This window comes from Diceros bicornis, chromosome X (assembly GCF_020826845.1).
Source record: "Diceros bicornis minor isolate mBicDic1 chromosome X, mDicBic1.mat.cur, whole genome shotgun sequence".
Classification (NCBI taxonomy): Eukaryota; Metazoa; Chordata; class Mammalia; order Perissodactyla; family Rhinocerotidae; genus Diceros; species Diceros bicornis.
This window is the reverse complement of record NC_080781.1, coordinates 65345334-65363851: the sequence shown is the minus strand read 5'-3', so window position 1 is coordinate 65363851 and position 18518 is coordinate 65345334. Positions and strand designations below refer to the sequence as shown.

Below are 18518 nucleotides of genomic sequence, written 5' to 3'. Positions count from 1 at the left end.
TTGCAGGTTCAGATACTGGGCATGGATCTACACCACTTGTCAGTGATGCTGTGGCAGTGACCCACATATAAGTAGAGGAAGATTGGCACACATGTTAGTTCAGGACTGATCTTCCTCAAGCAAAAAATGAGGAAGATTGGCAACAAATGTTAGCTCAGGGCTAATCTTCCTCAGGAAGACAAAAAAAATCCCACCTAGTTCTTTTTAAAGAAATCAACAAACTGAGCCTAAAATTCATATGAAAATGCAAGGGACCCAGAATATCCCAAATAATCTTGAAAAAGAAGAACAAAGTTGGAAGACTAACACTTCCTGATTTCAAAACTTACTATAGAGCTACAATAGTCAAGACAGTGATACTAGCATATAAAGAGACATATAGATCAATGGAATAGCAATAAGAGTCGAGAAATAAAGCCATACGTCTGTGGCCAGTTGATTTTTCACGTGAGTGCCAAAACCGTTCAATGGGAAAAGAATAATCTTTTCAACAAATGCTGATAGGACAACTCGATATCCACATGCAAAAGAATAAAGTTGGACATTTGCCTCATACCATATATAAAAATTAACTCAAAGTGGATCAAAGACCTAAAGGTAAGAGCTAAAACTATGATACTCTTAGAAGAAATGTAGGTGTAAATCTTCATAACCTTGGATTAGTTTCTTTGATATGACACCAAATACCCAAGCTACCAAGGGAAAAACAGATAGTATGCTCTTACCACAATAAGAAAAAATAGATAAATTGGACTTCATCAAAATTAAATACCTTTGTGCTTCAAAGATCACTATCAAAGTGAAGACAACCAACAGAATGGGAGAAAATATTTGCAAATCATATATCTGATAAGGGACTTATATCTAGAATACATTTAAAAAACTCTTACAACTGAATAATAAAAAGCAAAATAACCCAATTTAAAAATGGGTGAAAGGATGTGAATTGACATTTCTCCAAAGAAGATACACAGATTGACAATAAACAAATGAGGAAATGTTCAGCATCACTAATCATTAGAGAAATGCAAATCAGAACCACTATGAGATACCACTTCACTCTTGCTAGGATGACTATAATCAAAAAGATAGACGATAGCAAGTGTTGGCAAGGATGTGGAGAAATTAGAACCCTCATACATTACTGGTGGTAATGTAAAATGGTACAGCTGCTTTGGAAAACAATCTGGCAGTTCTTCAAAAAGTTAAACATAGAGTTAAAATGACCCAGAAATTCCACTCCTAGGTATATATCCACATATGTTCACACAAAACCTTGTACACAAAATTTCATAGCAGTATTATTCATAATAGCCAAAAAGTGGAAACAACCCAAATGTTCATCAACTGATGAGTGGGTAAACAAAATGTGGTATATCTATACAATGGAATATTGTTCAGCAATAAAAAGGAATAAAGTACAGATCCATGCTGCAACATGGATGAACCTTGAAAACATTATGCTAAGTGAAAGAAGCCAGACACAAAAATCATACATATTATATGATGCCATTTATGTTAAATGTCCAGAATAGGTGAATCCATAGAGACAGAAAGTAGATTAGTGGTTACTAGGGGCTGGGGGGAGGGGAAATAAATGTTTAATGGGTATGGGGTTTATTTCTGGAGTGATGAAAATGTTCTGGAATTAGTGGTGATGGTTGCACAACCTTGTAAATATACTACTTGTGAATATCTGAATTGTGTACTCTAAAAGGGTAAATTATATCCTCAAGGGAAAAAGATAGACAGAGGGACTGTTTTGGCCCGTGGGCCCTAGTTTGATGATCCCTGTTGTAGAGCAATGATCTTTGGAGTCACACAGACCAGAGATAGAATTCTAATTTTCAATTTATGAGCTCTGTGACCTTGGACAAGTTATTCAACAGCTTTAAGCCTCACTCTTCTTTAAATAATGGGGATATGTACAATACCTCCCTTGTATTGTGTGAGGATAAACTTAGGTCAAATATAAGCTCCATGAAAGCACTCTTTCCCCAGGGCCTAGAACTGGCTTGCACTCAACGTACATGAATAAATAAAACATTTAGCACAGTCGCTGGCTCACTGTATTAAGTACTAATAGCAACCCCTTATATACCATTTACTGTTTGCCAGATACTATTCTAAGTGCTTTGCAGAACTTTATCTCATTTTAATAGGGTGTTATCATCCTCATTTTCCAGATGAGAAAACTGAGGCACAGGTAGTATATGTAACCTGCCCAAATCACACAGCTAGCAAATGGTAGAGCCAAAATGAAAACCCAAGTTGTCTGGCTCCAGAGTCCATGCAATAAATGTTGAGTGCAAATATGATTATTCTTATCATCATCATCATAGAGTTTGATACATGTCCAAGTATACTGGATCCCACTTCTCCCTTCGATATCTGAGCACACACTAGCACCCCTACATCCCCAGCATTTGATTTAGGGTGAGGATGCTTCCCAAGTCTCCAGTGTTCACTATAGAGCATATTCATTCTTTCATCCATCCATTCATTGATGTATTCGTTAAACACGTATAGTATCCCTACTGTGTTCTAGGCCCTGTGCTATGTAGATATAAAAAGACCTCTCTATCCTCAAAGAGTTCAAAGTCTAGTTGGGAAGAGAATTATAATCCAGATGGTAAGTGCTGTAGTAGAGATTCATGCCAGGGTGCTATGGTAGCAGAGAAGACCCAGGGAGTAGTGTGGAGGTGGGAAGAAGGAAGGGCCTGTGAAAGCTTCCTGGAGGAAGTGGTACCTAGAGAGAAATGTGGATTAATCAGGTATAGGAAGGGTCAATTAAGTCAAGAATGAGGTTTAAGTATATACATAGGCCAAGAGGTCCAGGAGCCCTTGGTGAAACCCAGGCACAGTGTCCAACGTGACTGAAAGTCAGGCTGCAAGGGGACCTGGCAAAGCTCATGAGGGCCTAAGTGCCATGCAAGTTTGGTCCTGAGCAACTACCCAGCATTCCCTCTCCACCTTACCCTAGGTTATTTTTCTTTGCAGCACTTACTACCATCTGACATATATCCTTGCTGTTTATTTACCATCTGTCTTCTCCCACTAGAGTGTGAGCTCCCTGAGGGTAGGGACTTTGGTTTCTTTACTGCTCTATCTCCTTTGTCCACCACATGCATGCGTTTGTATTGCCTGGCAATAGTAGGCCTCAACAAATATTCTTAAATAAGTGAATGAGTGAAATAAAATGAATAAACCAATGTCCTGGGAGCTCTAGGGAAGAAAGAGAGCATTAAGATACAGGCCCAACCCCTGGGAGCTTACAGGCTAGTGGGGACTCTAACACGTGGACCTGAGCACCTATAGCACTCTGTCTCCTCTGCTCTTTCACTTCCTGCCTTCCCTCCCAGAACTTGCAGACTGTCCTCTAAGCATTTAAATTCCCAATTCCCTCACATACATTTTCCACCCCATCCAGGACGTCACAGTCCCCGACAGTGGCCCATGCTCCAGCATATACCTGCCCACCCTCCTGGCTCTGCCCATGCAAAATCTCATTGGTCATAGCTGCCTGCATCTGCTAGGTGTGGTTAGCATGATCAAACTAATTTTCACTAATGTATGAATCACTGCCAGAACAGTCTAGGGTATATGATTTTTTTCAACTTTTTATTATGGAAACTTTCAAACATATACACAGCAAAAAGAAGAGTATAGTGAATCCCCATATACCCATCACCAGCTCAACAAGTATCAACATTCTGCCATTCTTATTTCTTCTATTCCCCATTCTTCTCTTAAAATAAACCACATCCCAGGTACCATACCATTCCGCAGTTGCTGGCCTAGAAATATTTCAGTATATTTCCAACAGATAAGGACCTTTTCTTAACATAACCACAATACCATTATCAAACTTAACAAAATTAATAGTTCCTTAATACCATCTAATACCAGTCATGGTTAAGTTTTACCTAATTGTCTCAAAAATATTTTTCTGCATGGATTTGTTCAAATCAGGATCCAAAGGTGGTCCACACCTAGGCATATACTTTTTAGGTTTAAGGCCACTTCGTGGAATTCCAGGCCTCATGGACAAGAGGGGCCTAATCAGCCCACATCCTCTCTGAAAATCCCAGATTCCCCAATCCTAGGAGCTTCAGGGTGGCCTCTCCCTGGCTGGAGAAAGGACTAGCCATCCAAGCCCCTCATCAGATCTTTTTTCTGTTCCCCAATAAGGAGTGGAGGGATTATCACCTCCGGGTGGGATGGGGAGGGGAAAGGAAGGAGAACCGGAGAAATGCCTTACAGCTAGCATTCTGCTCTGCCTCCTGTCCAGACACCCCCACCCCCCACCCCCATCCTGGTTGCCCTCAGAAATATCAGGTTCACTGTGTAAAAGTAATCATAATTGCAGTCCTTCCTGGGAGCTGATTACCATTATGCCTAATTACAGCACAGCACAATAATCATTATGTGTATCATTAAAGATGTGTCAGATTGACTTCATCATGAGTTTTATTTGATTTCAATGCAAAAGTACTCCAGTACGCACAGCCTTCAGAGCTTGTTGCTCCTGGTCCCTACCAGGGAGCAGGAGACCAGCTGTCGGCAAGCCAGCAGCTGAGTATCCCATCCTGTCCTGTCCTGTCCCCTCCCATCCCGTCCCGTCCTGTCCTGTCCACTTCCGTGTGCACTGGCTCTGCTGCACCCCAGGCCAGAGGTGCCCACCCGCCTGCCCTTCCTCTCTTCCTCTCCACGGGCTGCACATCTGGGCTTGAGGCAGAATGATTCACACCTACAAACAGAAACAACCAAAACAACAAAACCCTACAGGCTCTGCCAGCATCAACTGCTGCTTCCCCCATCCACCAGGATCTCAGTCAAGCTTCTTATTGACTCAATCCATGCAACATCTTCATTATTCTCCCCATTTTGAGGATGGGGAATGTGAGATGAGCCCATGTGTCCAAAGTCATCGAGTTCATCATTAGCAGAACCAGAGGCTGTGGCCACTGAACCACAGCTTCTGTGGGAGCCGAGGCCAGGTCAGCCTCCATCCGTTAGGCATTCCTCTCTGGTAATGGATGCATTTTCAATTTTCAAACATACTAAATGATGTTGTCTGTGCTGCTGGGCAACTTCCTGAGAAGCAAGCACATGGGAGTTGAAGGGTGGGGGTGGAGAGCAGCACTTTTTCAGCTCACGTTTGCAAGTTGTGGGAACCAAGCCAATAGCCTGAACCAGGAGGCCACCCAGGCCTTGCCTCGTTGGTACATTGTCAGGCTACCTCTTCCAGCAGGTTTCTTGCTGCTTGCAAGCACCAACACAGTTGCTAATCAGGTAAACCAGTGTGGAAGAAGCATGTATACCATGTCAAATCACGGCCTAATGAGCCTTCCCTTTGGGTCCTATGCAGATCCAATAAATGAGTTTGGCACGTGGATGCGCAAATGCTCCTTCCTTCAGCCAGCCTTGACGGAGGGACATCTTTGTGCCCTGCTCTGTGCTAAGTGAAGGACCATGTGGTTCTTGCTCCTGAGAGCTGCACTCATGGCCTAATGGGGAAGACGTGTGTGTAAACAAATATGCCAGAGTGTGCCAGAGGGCTGTAAAAGGCCTTGCGGAGGGACAGAGGAGGGAACAAGGAACTCCACCTTTGGGGAGTCAGCAAAGACTTCAAAGAGGTTACATTCGAGCTGGGTCTTGAATGATGAGTAGGAATGGTCTAGGCTGAGAAGGGAGGGCTGGGCATTCTCTGCAAAAAGGGAAAGGTGAGCAGAAAGACAGGGAGGTGTGACAGGAACCCAAGATCCTTTTGCAGATGTAGGGTAAACAGCTTCATTAACGTATCTCAAGGCCTTAATAATTTAAGCTCAGACTTCCAGGTGGAGCATCACTCCAGTTTACTGATTTCCCATGACCTCTGCTTCCCTACCCTGCTTTTGTGCCAGCCTTTTGGCATTTCTGCAGTTCCTCTGCACTTAGCTCAAAAGCTGATGCTGAAATATGCCATTTCAAAGAGTTCATTCTAAATTTTGCACCAATCACATTGACCCACTGAATGGCTTAGCTATATGTTCTACGCTTCTTAGAGCTGTGAAAGGAGGCCTTTTTTCCCCTAGAGTCAAACCCAAAGAAGCAGAGCCTGCTGTAAAGGGAGGGGTGGTGCAAAATCTCTGAGGACACCTGGACTCCATGTGCTAGGCCTTTGCTGCCCCGTGTCTGTTCTCAACCAAATGGCCTGTTTGTTTAGCTGCTGACTGCTGTCTTCATTAGTGGGACATTAAAACACTGTTGTTTTGACTGTTGCGAGGTAATGTATGGTCCTTGTGTGAACTCCTAAATAAACTCTTAGGGGATGAGCCTAAGTATACCTTTACTAATCTGCCGATGAGCATTAGCCACATCTAGAGCATTGAAGAGATCCAACAGCCACAAGTTAGAGTTTTTGTAATGAAAGTGAAACCCCCTCTGTTTGTCTAGCCTCTAGAGCTTTCTATAAAGTTTCTTCCATTGATCCTCATAAACAACCCTTTAAAGTTGGCAGGGTGGAAATTTGTGCCCCCATTTTACCAATGTGGAGACTGAGCCTTGAGGGGTTAAGTGATTCCAAGTGGTTCCAATGTTACTGGAAACCAAGCCTCCAATCACAGTGCTGGGAGCTTTCCTACTGCCCCAAGCTGCCTGCTGCTGAGCCAGCCTTTTCCCCATGGTGGGTGGGTGTGGGCAGAGGCAGGGATCACACGTTTACAGGACAGCTGGCTGCGGTTAAGCATGCAGTCTACAGGCTCCTCGCACTGTTCACAGCACACTCACCTTAAGAAGGACCTCCGGATGTTTGCCATGTTAGCACCAACCAGTGCAGGAGATAAAGAGTGATAAAGAGCGACCTCGGGAAGCAAATACCCCTCCAAGATGTAAGTCATTTACTCCCTTCTTACCAGCAGGATCAGGTTCAACCTGCATAAATCTATTTTAGTGTATTTTAATTGCTTGTAAACTAAGTGTTTCCTGGATATGCCACTGACCATGAATAATTAGAATCATTTCAATGACTGGGTTTTCGAAAGTGAATGGGAGAGCAGACAAAAAGAGGCTGCTCCGAAGGGAGACTCATTTGTTAAAGCCTGAGTGGGAGCCTTGTCTCAGCCTTCTCCAGTTTTATTTTGTGTTTTCATGATGTCACTAGAGCCGCCTGTTTTTCAGCTACTATGGCTGCCCTTCATTTTTTATGCATCTCTCATGTTAAGTAACGCCAGCTGGTGACAACGACGGGGCCCCAATGGCCACATGTCAGAGTCATTCATTCACTCAGTAGAGATATGTGAAGTGCCTACTGTGTGCCAGGCCCATACCAAATCTCTATGATAAAGAAAAGAATAAGGCCCAGTTTCCAGCCTTGAGGAGAACACTGCCTAGCAGGGGAGACGGGCACGTGAACAATTACACTATAATACGATAAGTGCTGGAATAGAGAGTTGGACAGCGAGCTGTGGGAATGCAGAGGAGGAACTTACTCCATCTCGGGGAGTTGGGGCTGGTGCAGCAGAGAAGCAACATTTAGCAGGGCCACAAAGGAAGCACAAGAGTTGTCCAGATAAAGAGGAGCGGGGAGAGACACTACAGTTCAGTGAGGCTACAGTTTAAGGGCCATAGCCCAGACCATGGTGTAAGATAAGACTGAAGAAGCCAGTTGGATCAGACTGAAGGCCTTTGTCTGTCCTGCTTTAGAGTTTGAACTTGGTCCTGCAGTCAGTGGGGAGCCAACCATGGTTTTTAAGCAGAGGCAATGACATGATCAGTTCTGAATTTCTGACGGAAAACTCAGGGAGGGAAGGGAGACAGGGAAATCAGAGGCTAACTCAGAGAGCATGGCTTTGCTTTGTCTTCCCTCTGGGCTCCAGGGGCTCCCTGCCTGCATATCTATTATGGCCCTTACCACAGAGCATTAGAATTAGTGTTTGCACAGCTGTCTCCCCATCCGCTCCTTGAGGGCAGGGGCTGAGTCTCACTCATCTCTTCGTACCCAGAGCCTGGCACACCAGAGTGCCCAAGAGACGTTGGTATCAAGTGAATTAGGCAACAAATGAATCAATAGGTTCTAAGCAAGTACAACTCCGATTTGCCCCCAAGTAACCACTCTGATGGATATATCAGAGATAAATCCTACTCTGATGGAGTAGCTAGTCCCTCCGTGACTTTTCCCTTGCCTCTGCCAAGAGCACCAATCTATCATTGTCCACCACGAAGGAAGAACGCACTACTCAGAGAAGACAAGAGAGTTGCTTACAGAGCTGCGCTGGTACTGGTTTTGACCCAGTACTCTGTTCTTTCTCATAAATTAATTTTTGATAACTTATTTAGAATATATCTTCACTGTCCTCATTCTGCTCCTTCTGCCTTTCTTACCTTCTCTCCCTTCCTATTTAAATCTTACTCATCCTTCAAGGCCAGCTCATTTGCTTCCCATCTCCTCCATGAAGCTTTATCCATTACCAGCCCCCACACTCAGAATTAAGAATTCCCACATGAGTTCCCATAGCTCTAGAGAAATGATTCACCTCTAGCATTCATCTCATCGTAGTTATTCCTGTACCTATCTCCTTTCTCTACTAGACTGTAAGCTCCTCAAGACCAGGGATTGTCTACTTTATCATTGTCTCCCCAGCACCTCCCACCCTGCATCCTGCCCCAGCAGATAACAAGTGAGTGTTTTCAAATAGTACCCACAGCATATTGCTTGCTGTCTGGCTCTCCCCTGAAAGATAATGCTAGTCTTGGGAGTACCCTGTACCTCTCTCTATCTTCTTGCACGTGGTTAGGTATGTTTTTCTTCATCTGACAAATGGCAGGAAAAAAAAAAATCATTGCTCATCAAACAATGGGAATATCTCACAGAGACAGAGATCCCTTAATCTCTATCCCCTAATCCCATACCATTTCAGGTATTTTGAAAGCACAAAATCCAGTGCCTCTAAACAAAGCATAAGCACACTGACCCATTCAGGGTCATAAGTTCAAATCTTTGCTGAGGAGCTTACTGTATGATGGGACTCACCTACGGTGCTGAGTGAACAAAAAGAGAAGATGAACATTCTCTTTCGAGGGACTTATACTGAATTAGCTCTCCTTGGAACACATTAAGCATCAAGTACCAAGAATTCAAGTTTTCCACATAGAAATGTCCAGCAGACAACTATAAATGCAAGTCAGAGGCTGCAGGTAAACACTGGACCCAGAGATGTAGGATCTCTGCATAGAAGTGATTAAACAATAGCAGAAAGTGTAAAGTCTTGCAGAGAGAGAGAAAAGAGCTGAGAGTACAACCTGGGGGCACGTACATTTAAGAAACAGGTAGGAAGAGGATCCTGGGAAGGAGATTGAGAAGGAACAGGGAGATGAGTGATGATGAGAGAGAAGATAGTGCCAAAAATGAGGGGGTAACTGATGACATGTGCTGAAGAGAGATCAAATAGGACGAGTGAAAACTGAAAAGAAGACATCATTAGGAAGATCATTCTTGTTCTCCTAAAGCAGGAATAGCAAATGTAGGGCACATATGACTACATCCTCCCAGGCCTCACGCTGCCCACCATGTACTCCATGGGTTACATGACAAAATGATCATGGCACATTTTCCTGCTGAACCTAGACACAACCTCAGAATCTTTCTCAACATAGTGCCCCAAGCAGCTACTACCAATCAATCAGAGTTGCCAACAAGTTGAAATCTCTTTGCCATCTTCCTTCTAGAAAACAGTTCAATGGAGGTGTGGGGAAGAAGCCAGACAACAGTAGGTTGAAGTGTCTGGGAAATGAAGAGGTCAAGGTGGTGAAGGAAAGAGACATCTTAAGAAGTTTAGCAGTGAAGGAATAGAGAGAGGGCAGTTGCTTGGAGCAGTATAAGGATCAAGCCAAGGCAGCAGTTACTAATCCTCTAGAAGAATCCATTTTCGAGGTCATCATAGTACTTGTCCAGCAGCAAGCCAGGTAAAGCAATATCCCTATACTCTCCCTTCTTCCATCTCTCCCCTTGGCTTAAGGAAAAATTGATGTAAAAACGTTTCATATGTAGGCTTGTTTCCAAAATATTCATTTGATTAACAGAGACATATGGTATAACCAGAGCTGGCCCTGCACATATTTATGAAGGAGGAATTCTCTCTAATAGTGGAAATTTGAGGATCAGCAGTGATGTGGGAAAGGTATTAGTCTTGGCCAAGGCCCTTCCCCCAAACCCCTGAAACCATACCCTGAAGGAAAATCTTGGCCTGCAGGGAGACCCCTGGTGAAGTAGCAGCCACTCTGCCCTTGTCTCTTCTGCCACCTCCTCTGTGCCTCCTTCCTTCCCTTGCCAGTTTACCCCCCCCATTTTTATCTTCTCTCCTTTCTGTCACCTCTGTCCCCCTACCTCCCTTTCCCACCACTTCCAATTTCTTATTCCTGCCTCCTCTCTTCCATTTTTCTTAGTCCCTTTCATTTGGATCCTTCTCTTCTTGATCTTTCTGGCTTCAGGCTTTTTGGATACAGGGTAAGCTCTTTGGAATTCACCTTCATTCAGTCTGAAGGGCATTTGTAAAGAAGTCTGGTTTTACTACTGTCCATGGCATGCAGAACTCCTGTTTCTTTGTACAGTTGATAAAGCACAATGATAATAATAATATCTAGCATTTAATAATAATATTTACTGAGTGTTTACTGTGCTCCAGGCAATGTTCTAAGTGCTTTACATGAATTTACTCACTTATTGTCACAGCAACTCTATAAGGTATGTTGTGTTATTATCCCCATTTTACAAACAAGAAAACCAAGGCTTACCTAAGGTCACACATCTAGTAAATGGTGGAACAAAAATGTAGGGCTCATCCCATTTGACTCCAGAAATCTCAGTTTTTAACTACTATGCTTTTCGCTTCATGGTGTCATGGAAAGCCCATTGGGCTGAAAGTCCGAAGCCATGGGTTAAAGTTCACATCTGTGACTTTAGCACCATGATCTTGGACAAGTCACCTCACTTGTCCAGTGCCTCACACAGGGGAGGGCATTCTGTTGCACTCTAGCCAATGTCACACAGTTAAGCTTAGATTTGTTCCTCTGCCCTTCCTATAATTATATCTTTCTCTCCCTGTTTAGATTTTCATCTTCTTAAGAGCAGTCACCAGACTTTATTGTTTTTTTGTACTCAGCTTCCCCCCAGGGCCTAGAATAACACTCAGCACCTAATGGAACATATGTGTGTGTGCACACGCACACACACACACACACACACACACATAATACACATATATGAATTACTGTGGATTGACTAACATAGGAACCTTAGTGAATACACAATACACTGAAGGGCTATATATATGTATTCATGAATCCTCTAAGTACTTTAGCTAATGAAATAAGATTAGTTAATATTGGACGTATTATTTGCTTAAATATAATTGGTGCTCAAATAAGCTAACATTTACCTGATTATTTTGCTTAATAAACTTCTTTCTATACCAATAGTTAAAATACCACTGAAACTTCTGAATAATAAAACTATTTCCATTCTCCATTCATTCATTCATTCATTCAAACAGTTCTTGGCACTGGTATATGAGCCTCACCATGAAGCTGTTCTTAAGTACTGACTCTGTTCAAGGGGTGAGATGAGTCCCGCAGGTGGGATACAGATGTAGTCTAGACAGGACACCAGGTCTCCATCCTCATGTCCATCTCCACATATAACGTCTTATCTCCAATAGCCCATATCTCCCTGGCCTCTTGGTCATGCTCTGGACACTCCTCATTCCCCATTCCCCTGCCTACAAGCAATCGCCTCTGTTGTGCTGCTGCCTGCCAGTTCAGTCCAACAACTAATGGGATTATTATTATCTATGTATGTTTGTGTTGTAAAGCCACGGCAATAAAATTTACTCCCGATAATACCACTGCAATTTTATGTCCTTAAAATGTACAATAAATGATATATATAATAACTGAATTTCCTGTAAACAGAAATGTTTTCTTGGAAAAAGAGGGCTTTTTTGTTTCCATCATGATTGGGCCCAGGTTTTTTGATGGAGTAATTGGTGATAAAGGAAAGCATCGTATAAGACCATGTTATGGTTCAAAGCGCTGGTGCTATGTTCCTCTGGTTGTGATGAGTTCTGTTCACAGAGTGATTCAGGACAAGAAATGCTCTTCCTGCTAGGGCCCACATCTCAGTCACTAGCACAGCCTCCCCAGCTGAAGACAGAGCAAAGCCTCCAGGGGCTGTAAGAGGAATTGGCACTGACCTTGGACTTACCCTGATAGAATCTAGTCGAATTTTTAGGAAAAGGTAAACTTTGAGTTAACAATAAAAAATTTGAGAGCTACTTGGAGTATTATAAAAAGGGCAGTCTCATTGTACCCCCTACGAACTAGGAGAGAAAGAAGCTAGTTTAGCCACAGCAGCATATTGCCAGTGTGGTAAATGTATCCCTTGAAGCATTTTCCTCCTGCTGAATCTCATCCCTAAGGCTCCATGAGATTTCACTTTACTGTTCTCTTTCTTCCTCTCTGGTTGCTCTTTTTGTGCCTATTCACTGGATCTGTTTATCCTTCTACTACCTTAGTCCTTGGCCATGACCTCACTTCCACACACCATCATCACATCTCCAGCTGCCTGCTAAACATGGTGACCCAGATGCCCTACTGTCATCTCAAACCCAACTAAACCCAAGCCCATCACCTTCTCTTAGCCAGACTAGCTCTTCCTGCTAGTTTACCCCAGCTCTGTCAGTGGCACTGCGATTCTCCCCATTACCCAGACTCAAAATCTGGGAGTTCACTTTGACTTCTCTCGTCTCTCTTTTCCTCCACAGCCAACCAATTACCAAAGTCCTAGTGAGCCTACCTTCGATGTCTCTTTCCCATTCTCTCCATCCCCACAGCAATCACCCTTGTTCAAGCCCTTGTTATCTCCCCCTTGAACTATTGCAGTAGCCTCCACACTGGTCACCCAGCCTTTGTATGCTGCTCCCAGGTTTCCTAAGGCACATCTCCAGTCCTGACGCTGCCCCAGTGCCTGTCACATCAAGTCCTGTCTCCTCAACCTGGGATTCAAGGCTTCCTGTGCTTTCCTTTTCCAGCTTTAGCCTACTTACAGTACTTGCTGGTCCCCAGACTTGTCCTGCCTTCTCTTGCCTCCACTGACTACTCCCCACCCCACCCCATCCCTGCCTGTTTGCAATCACCCCGTCCTTCAAGACCCTAACTCTCCCTACTGGATGTGAACGTCCTCAGAATCCCAAACACATTTTCTTTCATTCATTCAACAAACATAAATTGAGCACCTATTATTTTCCAAGCCCTATGCTAGGAGCTGTAAATAATATAAATATGAATAAAACAGTATTCTTCCCTTGTGGAGCTCTGGCTAAGGGGCCAGAAGGACAGACATAACTAACTCTAAATCCCTATAGGCTGCCTCTGACTCCCATCCTATGAGCTCTTCCCCTCAGCCTATAAATATACTTAAGACCCTCTCATCTTAAAACACCCACCCTACCCCAGCCCTACCCCTGTATCAAACTCCTTAAAAAAAGAGTGTATTCTTACCATCATTCTCATTTCCACTTCCTCCCATCCAACTCTTCAGCCCACTCCGGTCAGGCCTTGTCCACATGTTCCGCTGGCTTTGCTACAGCAAAAGTCTCCTTCCCCTGGACAATCGGAAGACCTCCCTCCTTTTATTTAACCTCTCTGCAATATCTCAAACCATCTCCAGAACTGTTTCCACTCACTCTGTCCATCTCTGAAATGTTGGCTATTCCCCATGATTCTTTCCTTGCCCCTCTTTTCTTCTCACTCTGTAGTAAGCCTTCTCTGCCAGCCAAGGCAATTCCTTGGCAATTCTCATCCAATTCCTTTATGTCATTGATAACTCCCAAATCTATAACACATATTTTGTATCTTAGGGCCAGCCTCTCTCCTAAATTCCAGACCACTATATCGTCAGGATCCTGACCCTCAACATGCTCCCCACTGAACCCACACACACACGTACACCCTACCATGAACCCTTGTCCTCCGCCTGTGTTCCTCATCCCATTAATGCACCTCCTGCACAGTCAGAAATCCTTAACTCTCTTCTTCCTTACTTCCCACATCCAATTCGTTGTTTAGTCCTATTGATGCTATCTTCTAAGTTTTCCAGTCTCTCCATTCCTCCCACAACTGTTCTAGTTCAGGCCCTGTTACCATCATCATGGCTATAGCATCAGCCTTCTCACTGGTCTCCCTACTTACATTCCTTCCCTCAAATGCCATTCTATTCTCCACACTGTAACCAGTGAGTCCTCTGAAGTGCACACCTGACCTGTTGATTCCCTCATTTACAAGCTCCCCCAGGTTTCCATTCACTTATCCCGCACATAGTTATTTATCACTTACCAGGTGCAAGCACTGTTTTGGGAACTGGCAGTACAGCAGGGAGCACAACAGTGTTCTGCCCTCATGGACCTTCTAGTCTAGGATAAGGCCAAATGTCTTAGTGTGGGGAGCAGGTAGCTCCTACCGTGAGGTTCATGCCTGCCTCCCCGATCTCGTGTCCTGATTCTCCTTATGCCCTACCCTCAAGCCGTATCAAATTAATTTTGGTGCCTAAAATGTGCTGCTCTATTCCACACTCCCTGCCTTTGCCCAGGCTCTCTTGAGAATGCCTCCCTCCCACCCACCATAGCTCCTTTGCAGACTCCCCTACACAATCACTACCTCTGGGGTAGTTTAGAGTCTCCTATAGGTAGTGCTGATCTCCAGAATGACCTGGGTTCAAATCTCAGCTCCACACATGCTAGCTGTGTGACCTCTGTCAAGTTATCTGACTGTTCTGTGCTTCAGATCCTCATCTTAAAATGGAAATAATTATAGTCCCTCCGTATGAGTTGGTTGTGAGAATTAAGTTAGTCAATGGATAAAAAGTGCCGAGACACTTTAGGTGCCTGACACATCATAAGCCTTTAATAAATGTTGACTGCTATTACTTTTATCTTTAGTATTATTATTATACCTCACATCGCTCTGTTCTATGATAACCCCTCCTACTAAATATGTCTTACTGTCTTTGTACCCCAGTGACTAACTTAGTCAGGCACATAGTAGGCACTTATAAATGTTGAAGGAAGGATAAAAGGATTGGCTGCTCCAGGTTTGTGTCTCGGTTTCCTATGACCAAATAGGATTATGAAGGAGTAACAGCAACCCTAAGGCCTCTTCTGAATATCTTTTTGACCAAATATCTAAGTGGACGCTGTTTGCATTGCATGAGCAGGAGCTGGAAAGTAGTGAGCAAGAAAGGTGCGTTGAGTGGGGCTGAACTGAAGGAGAGCTGAGCTATTTTCCTTTCTTTCTTCGTTGACTCCCAGGTCGAGAAGGGACCGCCTTCCCTAAAGTAGCCATTACCCTCAACTCCCATCCCTCAGTCCCACCTCATACTTTCCATTTGCCCCCTTCCTACCTTGTTCCCCTAAAAAATGTATCAACTGAAACCCAGAAAGCAAAAGCAGTGCTGGGGGAAGAGGGGAAGGGGTGGAGAAGGGTTGGCACCTCCCTCCTTCCTTTGCTGAGATCAAAGCCAGGGTTTTCACTTGAAGGTCGGCTGGCCTCTTTCATCCCCTGCTCCACCTGTCTGGGAATGGGATTGCTGCTTGCCCGTTTCCTTTCCTCTTCAGGGCTGGAGGGCAGTTTCAGGGTGGGGCCTCAAGCTATTTCTAGTGCTGGCCAAATCCCTCCACCCCAACATCTCTTTTGCCTTATGTGATCAGATTTCCTCTCCACCTCTCCAGTAAGTAACAAGCGGTGGGAGCGCCGGGCAGGAAACTGTGAGAGAAGTCAGTGTCTCCACAGGCCCTAGGCGGAGCTAATGGCTTAAGCAAATGGAGAGGACACTGGGGCTACTAGGCTTTGTCTGGCAGGAGGAACAGGCTCTTCTTTCTGCATCGCAGCCCCAAGTGCTAGGCCCAACAGCCTCCAGGGTATGGGTGAGGCAACAGTTAGGCAAGGGCCTCTTGCCCCCGGAGGAGGGCAATCACATTTACTGCGGTCCTACTATGTGCTGGGCCCTTTTGTATATATTATCAGTGGCTCCTAACAACCCAGCCAGATCAGCGTTTATCATCCCTCTGGTAGCAATGACGAAGCAGAGATTAAGAAACTCGCCTGAGGCACACAGCTAAATCTGATGTGAAAAGCCAGCTCTGCCTTACTCTAAAGCCAGTGCTCTTTCCACCTCATCATGCTGCCTCAAGAGTCTAGAAAAGCCGTTAATGCTATGAGTTGGCTCTTTGCATTATTCCACAGAATTAACTGAACAGCCAGCTAAACCTTTTGCGAATTAATTTCTTTCAACATAATTTTCAAATAATGGTTTGAGGAGAACCTTTGATGACTGAGTTCACCTCTACAGGCTATACAAAAAGAATGTAACAGAAGTTTCTGCCTTTGCAGAGTTCATAGTCCAGTAGAAAAGGGTTAATGAGTGCAAAAATAAAAGCATAGTATAATACAGAAACAGAAATGCCACGAGAGAGCCAGCGAGGGGAAGAGGGCACCACTTTTGCCTTAGATACAGCCTCTGCCTTCCCGGTGCCTGTCGCTTCCCTCAGCCCCAAGCAAAGCCTCCCAAGGCCAGGACCAGCCAGCTGCCGTGTGGAACTAGATCACAAAACAGGGACTTTCTTAAATCATCTGTGTCCCCTACCCTAAGAATAGTGCCAATAAGCAGGACCTGGGAATAATATTTGATTGGCAAAGGTGGGGAGATGTTTAGGAACCTAGACTTGGCTATTACCTGCAGCCAGCCTGCTTCAGCAAAGAATGGTTATTTATGGGTTAGTTAAAGCCAGGTGCTAATGCAGCCAGGACAAGAGGTTCAATCCCAGTCGAGCTGAGTTCTGTTAACGTAGCATTCAGTTCTGTCCCAGCTGACCATCTTGCAACCATGTGCTCTTAGTCCAAGAGGGGACTAAAGTAGGAGAGTGGGGGTGACCATGCAGTTGGCATTCACATGGAGAACGTGCTGTTCCAAACACTCAGCCCTGAACAGATAGCTCATGACATGTCTTGCTGACAGGATCAGCAGTGTTATCTTCGTAGATGGAGGCAGAACATTCTCTCCGCCTATACCTCAGCAAGGCACTCTGCTCTGATTTTTATGGCACTTTGATGCCAGGGGTTTGATGCCAGCCCTGAGTGGCTGCTTCATCGCAGCTGCCTTTCTTGTATTGCTCTCTCTAAACCCGTCTTTCCATACCCATGAAATGAGTGTACTACTTGACACCCTCTGGAGCAGAAAAGGCCACCTAAGGAGAGAGGGCCACACCTGTTTGAAGCCTTCTCTTTCAGAGCCAAGCCCACAAGGCCCTCGGGCTTGGACCGAGGGGCCTTCCTTGGCTAAAAATACAAACCTCTCAAGTTTCTTTGATCATAATGGGGGCTGGGGTTAGTTTCTGGATGTGTTCCCCAGGTGAGCCCTCTTGTCTGTTCCACATATGGGTTTGGTAAAGATAATCTTTACTCAAGGCCTCTTCCTTCTCCAGAACTTGAGGCTTCAGGCATCAGAGAGTAATAACTCCCGCAGGAAGGAACTAGGTCCCTCTCTCCTTTTTAGGTCAGTCCACACACACACACAAAAAAGGCATTATAAGCATTGGCACAGTCTTGGGCATTTTTCTTTTAATTAAATGTGTAGAGTTTTCTGTCATGGATGTGCAAAAGCCATCTCCCCATTAAATTACTCCCATGGATTCCACAAAGACGCTGTTAGAATCCCTGGAGATTGTTCCACAACCTCTCCCATGGTACCAGATGTACCTCCAGACTCTCAATGAGGATAATTTGGTGGCAATGGTAATAACCCTGGATTATGTTTTAGAGGCTCTTTGAATGACGTCAAATTCATGACATATCGAGATCCCTTTTTTCATGCCCTCTGTACCATTTTTTTCTGTGAAATTTGAATTTCCCTGGCTTACTTACCACCTAACAATATCACTATTGAAAGCACATAATGTTAAGGACCATATGCTCTCTCTCCAGAGAGTGTGCACAAATACTATTTCTGCTAAAAACTAAACAGAAATAGTAGCTTTGCATATTTCCCATTCAAAGACTTATCCCAATTGAATGATTTCCTTTGTCATGGAGTGTTTTCCCCCAAGCGGGCCCTAATAGAGAAGCTGAATCAGATATTGTGACTTACCAAAGGTCACAAGGAGTCATCTAGTGAGCTAGAAATAGAATCCAAAAACTTTTATTTTGAATCCCTGAATTTAAAACCAAACTCTACTACAGAGAAAGAAAAGCTAGAGAAACTGAGTTTGTTTGACATTCCCGGGTCAGGGAATTCAAGGCAACCAAAACAGGCAGCTGCCATGGTCTGTGAGGACCAAGGAGGTAAAGAAGACAGGTGCTGCCTGCTCTCAGGTTGCTGATAATGCAGTGTGGGGAGATCAGGTCACTGTTGAAAATTCTCTACCCAATGCAGAATGTGCTCAAGAATACCTAGAGGACCCCAGAGGAGGTCTTGTCCATCTTCATTATCC

At 44.3% G+C, this 18518-nt stretch overlaps 1 protein-coding gene across 3 annotated transcripts in view; it reads left to right on the top strand.

Annotated features, from left to right (window-relative positions):
• The window catches only part of HDAC8 (histone deacetylase 8), a 235979-nt gene that overhangs the window by 192572 nt on the left and 24889 nt on the right, over positions 1-18518 (top strand). For 2 of the 3 annotated variants that reach the window (XM_058536184.1, XM_058536183.1), the window contains exon 10: positions 8572-8660. The exons of the other annotated variant lie outside the window; for it this stretch is intronic. In XM_058536184.1, coding sequence (XP_058392167.1) covers positions 8572-8660 — 89 coding nt within the window. The remainder of the gene's footprint in view (positions 1-8571; positions 8661-18518) is intronic. 3 annotated transcript variants of the gene reach the window in all.